The sequence below is a fragment of the Dreissena polymorpha genome, chromosome 3 (genome assembly GCF_020536995.1).
Source record: "Dreissena polymorpha isolate Duluth1 chromosome 3, UMN_Dpol_1.0, whole genome shotgun sequence".
Taxonomy (NCBI): domain Eukaryota; kingdom Metazoa; phylum Mollusca; class Bivalvia; order Myida; family Dreissenidae; genus Dreissena; species Dreissena polymorpha.
Window position 1 is genome coordinate 80234209 of NC_068357.1, and position 5988 is coordinate 80240196.

At 34.1% G+C, this 5988-nt stretch overlaps 1 protein-coding gene across 1 annotated transcript; it reads right to left on the bottom strand.

Moving 5' to 3' along the window:
- Nucleotides 1–456: 456 nt before the first annotated feature.
- LOC127873948 (uncharacterized) lies at nucleotides 457–5649 on the bottom strand. Its single transcript, XM_052418053.1, has 3 exons — nucleotides 5405–5649; nucleotides 3498–4255; nucleotides 457–3367 (listed from the first exon to the last, which is right to left on the bottom strand). Exons 1-3 carry the CDS (start codon nucleotides 5598–5600, stop codon nucleotides 1520–1522), a joined length of 2802 nt encoding a protein of 933 aa, XP_052274013.1. The 5' UTR covers nucleotides 5601–5649; the 3' UTR covers nucleotides 457–1519.
- Nucleotides 5650–5988: the final 339 nt, after the last annotated feature.

The window sequence follows — 5988 nt, forward strand, 5'->3', positions numbered from 1 at the left end:
GACATCGCATCTTATCGCATAAAACCATCAAATCATAGGGTTATTAATACTGATCTTTATTACGAATGCCACTTTTGATTAATAACAACTATGAAAGCAAAATGTTGCTTAAATAATGACAGGATGCTCTGTCAAAGTCACAATGTTAGATTACTGTTTATCTGAAAAAGATACAGCTTTCAAAATTGGAAAACATGTTACGTAAATGATGCTTTCATCACATATCATCCTGTGCAATAAAATATAGTCAATAAATGATATAGTTGAAGGGTAATTTCATAAAAAAAACGAAAATGACAGTCTATGGCTTTCTTAAAGATAAGTCGGTATTTTGACTATATATAGAAATAAATTATGTAAAACTCTCCTAATCCGTTTAATACAAGTCGTGGGGATTTCAATCATAATTCATAAACAATTATTAAGTTTTTTAAGTTCGAGAAATGTGACATAACAACCAATTAAATAACCAACTTAACAACCAATCAACCATACAACCATCCTACCAACGGACCAGTCAGCCGTTATACCAACAAACATTGTGACTCCAGTATCCCATTCAAACTAATTCGTTCTTAGGCATAAAATTACTTAAATTAGTAGTATGATCCACAAAACAAAAGAATGACGTTTAAAGAAATGAATACAATGTAATTTCAATTGATCACACATGCCACATGTGCAGTTTTATATCGTCGTGTTTATTTGTACAAATTGCTGTTTACAAATAGAAGTGATACATAACAAACATGGCATTATACAAATGAAAGTGATATTATAAATGTGATAATATGCAAATACAATTGATACTATACAAAGCATGGCATTATGTAAATAAAAGTGAGGCTATAAAAACATGGCATTATACAAATTGAAGTGATATATAACAAGCATGGCATTATACGAAAAGAAGTCGTAATATAAGAAACATGTTAGTGTACAAAACGAGGTGATATTATAACACTCAACTGAGTCACTTTAACACACGTCTTATCATCTGCAAAGATGGATATAAATATGTTACTAGGACTGAAAAGCCACACTGTTCATCAGCAGTAAATGCAGTATAATATGGGGAAAACTATTTAAACGTAGGTATGATAGACTGAAGAATGTAACGAACGACACATATGGCGTAAACAGTTGATTTCATTAAAACGACGGAACATTTTTGTGTAAACCTTAAACACTATTTCGGTATTCCAGGCTCTTTTTTTTGTTTCGATCATTTTACTAACTAGATAATAGTCATTAAATGTTCTGTTGATCGAATTTGCAATATTAATTTGTCAAAAAGTTAGCTCAGAAAAGCATGTTAAATAGTGTTATGGAGGCTTTTGGCATGTATTTGCATATCTTTTTTATAGAAATAAATAAATGAAATGTTGTTGAACTTAAAATAAAAGTTTACCTACCTAATAATCATATTTGTTTTTATAGATATAAGTGTAAACATACACCTTTTTGCATAAAGAGTTGCAATTCTGATATAGTGCGTTAATACTAATTACAGTTTCATCTATATGCTGGTCGTCGGGGTCCTTGAGTTTGACGAAAGTTGTGTTCGTTTATTTTTTAAAGTCCGGTTATATAATTTTTCTTTGTATAAATGATATACACGTTTTCTGCAAATAAAAGCCATGAATATAAACACGCCTTGTCCATTTGATAATATGATAAACAAATATTCAAACACTTCTTTTCCCGTATATGTGTAGATGAATCCGAAAATCCATGATAGACCGACCAGCGTAGCAAGCTTTGCAAATATTGTTACGTAATTGACATTTGATTTGGCTGATGTAATTACATGGGAAGTAGTCCTTTTAACCTTCAAAATCACTACGCAAAACATGGCAATGTTCGCTACAAGTATAATAAAAACTGGTAACGCGAACGTATATCCCACCATTTCCGGCCTAGAAATATAACAAGTTCCGTCTCCATAGCCTACTTTCTCATTGTCTGTATCCACGACGACCACGATTATGTTGATTGCTACACATAGCAGCGATCCAATAAAGGTGTATATAGTGTATATGAAGGTTTTCCAAACAGGACTTTGTTTGGATGACTGAACGCTTAAGCGATTGAATACGCAGAACATATGCCAACAACAGACGTTCATCCAGAAGATTACTAGAAGCCAGAAGAAATGAATAAGAGCTCCAATGAGCTCACATGTCCATGAAGGTACATATTGATGTTGTCCCTTGCCAAACTGAAATAAAACCTGCGCGACTATCAGGCTGGTCACTAGCCCCATGTTATTAATACCAGGCTGTGTGCGTAGCTCCTGGAACAAGCAATATGTCATCAATGTAATCAACAGACACGTGACAGATATTATCATGCATACAAGACTCAATATGCCTGTCGCAGTCACTGTTTTTTTATCTGCTGTGTACTTAGTCAGTCGATCATTGCTATCGTTGTAAGAATTTTGATAAATATTCCAACATATTTCGAACGTTTGAAGATTGTAAGTTTTCTGGTTTCGTCCGTAATTAACGTATTTTCTGTCAATCACTGCACCGTTTTTCAGTCGAAATGAATTATTTCCGATTGGATGTATTTCCGTTAAATTTAAACTTATTAGTGGGCATTTAAATCTAGCGGTGAGGATAGTATCGATTGTATTGTCGACGTCCACTTCGCTTAATAGATCATCAAATGTAGTAACAACTTGACTCAAGACTTTGTTAGAAACTGGATCAAACATAATGACGTTGAACCTATTTGAAGCATCTGAACTGAAGAAATCTACGAATTCAAGATAAAATGTTATATTCTCAGTATTCGATATTAGAATGACGCTTGTTTCGTCATACTCAAGGGCCTTATCCAAGGAGGTAACGCTAAACTTTGGTCTGAACATCCTAGTCTGTAACTTTATTTTAATTCTCACAAGGAAATAATCAATAGTTTCTGACTTTACCCTACCACCAGGTGTAAATGTGGGGTCACCAGGTTCAAATATTGGAGTATCGGTTGGATATTGAGGTACATCGGATGGAGACGAAGGTGCAATATGAGGAGGTGTAGTTAGATCGGATAGAAAATGAGGCTTATCAGATGGAAATGTTGGTATATCATTTGTTGTTGACTCGGTATTGTTTTCGTTTAAGTTATACAGTATTGTAAAACTGTACACTGCTCCATAGAGTTCCCAGTGGTGAAGCATTTCTTCTATCTTGTTTTGAAGCAACATCACCAATTGGTCAATACGATCGTTATGCAGTGCTGTTTTGGGTGTAAGTTTTAGATACGCTACGTAGGACACGCCGCCAATTGTTTCCACCGCGTTTGCACATGAACTGCCATTTAATCGTTTCGGGAATCGGCAGAATATGCCCCGACAGGTTTTCTGAAATAATGAAAATATTAAAAGAAAATGTACTTGTCATGTAGTATGTATAGCATCACACTAATGCGTACTTCATAACATGTACAGTTTAGTTTATTCACGTATGTATTAGTTTATTGTAATCAGTAACCTCATATTTGTCGTACACTTGTCCAGACGAGCATCCTGGTGACTGGAGCGCATTAGGTGTGGGTTCGTCTGTCTCTGTGTTGAACGCCAACAACGTAGAAAACTCGGGAAACAACTGGCTCGTTCCCCAAAAAATTATTGAGGGGAAGAGAGGACAAGTAGGATAATATATAGTGTTTGTATTGCACAGAAAACAGAAAACATTCTTAAACTCTCTGTAAAAAATAGACGTAAATCCATCGCATGCCTTTTTTATTAGTGGATCATATTTAACAATATCACCAGTATCGTTGCATTTGGCGATTTGCGGAACACGGCAAGCAGTTTCGTGCCCTATTATGCCAGGTTTGGGTGTGTATATCACGTTGCAAGATGTCGACTGCAAGATGGCTTTAATAAAACTGTCCTGATCATATGCTTCGAAAATTGCAATTGCTTCGTTGGAATGTTGGCATTGTAAGATAGAATCCCAAACAACTAAATCACCAACTATGTTTGAAAAGGTTCCATCGTGGTCGGTCGCAATATTACATTGCGCACAATATTTGTTGGCGTATGTGACATTGGTGCGTGTGTCAAGAACTGGAACATTTGACTCCAACTTGTTTTCCGGTCTGTTTATGCACAATGTAATCACTTCGGAGCTCGGATTAGATTTCTCATAGTTGGGATGACATTTTGTGCGCATGTAGTAGTAGTTTTTTCCAGGCCAATCTTTTTTTCGCATCTGTGCCGCCTCACATGATAAGAAGTTCATATCTATGGAAGAGTATATCATTACAATTGAAATATTTACTTTTTACTTATATGTTCAAAATAGGATTTTAATAGAAACGGGATAGGATATGCTTCACAACCTGAAATAACATTGAAATGAGTCGAAAAAAGACTATTTACAATAAAAAAAAATTGGAAGTATTATTATTTCGTTTTTTTTGACAAAAGATAAGAAGTAAATCAGAATGTGTTCAGGGAACTATTTATTATTCGTCGCTTGCAATGGACGAATATCTATAATCCGAATACTGTTTAAGTGATTGTTATCTTAATCTTATTATAAAATCAATATTTGTCCAAACTAAAACAAATACAAGTAAACTGACATTACTTTTGGTAGCATTCATTTGATTATTACGCAATGGAAAATCTGTATAACAATTTTATGCCGAAAATGTTAATGTGCCATTTCTCGCCATTCCTAAGCATACGCTCTGGTTGATTTTAATAACATTCTAAATGGTATATAACCCATAATTTGATTGTTTGGGAATTCCCTGTTAGTAGAATCATGTTTATTCGTGCACCAATTTACCTAGAAAAATGTCAACCGATCAAAATTGTTTTTAAGAGACATTTCTACAGATTCTGGCATGTATTGAAGTTTTTCATTAAATGCTTTAAATTAATAAATGTAAACATTGTAACTAAAAAGCTCCAGTAAAACACGAGAATAAAATTACAGAAAGAACATTAAATAATCCCCAACTTTGCTCGAACCACTGACCCTTAGAGTAAATGTCTAGCTTTTAAACAACTCTGTCATCCGTGCTGCAATGAGTGGTTTATTTTATACTTTATATAAGCAATCTTCATAGTTTCACAACATATAACGGTGACAAAAGAACGCCTCAAATTATTTAATCGTTTTTCGTTTGTCACGCGTTATAACTTTCAGGTTTTTAAATTGTCAAAAGATGCATATAAAGGATTTTTTAGAGACACCCATAATTGCTTTCCAACCTTTTTTGGGTTATTTATGTCAACTGAATAAAAAAAATCACAAATAGAGTTTCATAAAATGCACTAGGTGCAATCCAGAAAAATGAGTATAATAAAATATTAGAACTATTAAATCGGGAGGTAAAAAAACTCATATAACTTAATATCATATAAAACTACAGTATTTACCAGCCATGTCAACTTTGTCCAAAATATCGGGGCAACACGTTCCCTTCATGGCGCAAGAAGATGCATCACATGAGCACTTTTCGCAGCACGTTTTTTGTTGAGACAAATTTAACGTCGACCCATTGACAAAGGTCTGATTCTTCCAACTGGATGTACCAAGTATCGGTTTTCCGCAAGGGGTGTAGTTATCGCACATTTCTGATTGAATAATCGCCAACCTGGCAACTTCCGTTGCGTTGAACGCATCCTGGAATGACATCACGAGATGACCGTAAAAATTCAAGACAGTCATATAAATTATGTAACTCATAGTTTTGTTCTTTGTATTTTTGTTTCTTCTATTTGTCGTTTTGTGTACATGTATAACAAAATGTATATCGGGAACTCGGTGGTACTTTTCACAATTCTCAACAATTGATCTCACAAATCAAAACCTAGATATTATTGTTCGTTAGAGGAATTAAACGTTATCCACCGCGTCAGTGCGTTAATTTATAACCTTTTCCGATAAATATCTCCATTTAAAAAATACATATTATGTCATATAAAAGTGGAATATTGATATTATCACTTTGTTCCTATAT

Excerpts from the sequence above, each read along its gene's own strand:
- LOC127873948 (XM_052418053.1), bottom strand. The coding sequence starts at position 5,600 with ATGTGCGATAACTACACCCCTTGCGGAAAACCGATACTTGGTACATCC. Across the intron at positions 4,256-5,404 it reads GGACAAAGTTGACATGGCTG|ATATGAACTTCTTATCATGT; the intron begins GTAAATACTGTA and ends ACTCTTCCATAG. Across the intron at positions 3,368-3,497 it reads AAGTGTACGACAAATATGAG|AAAACCTGTCGGGGCATATT; the intron begins GTTACTGATTAC and ends TCATTATTTCAG.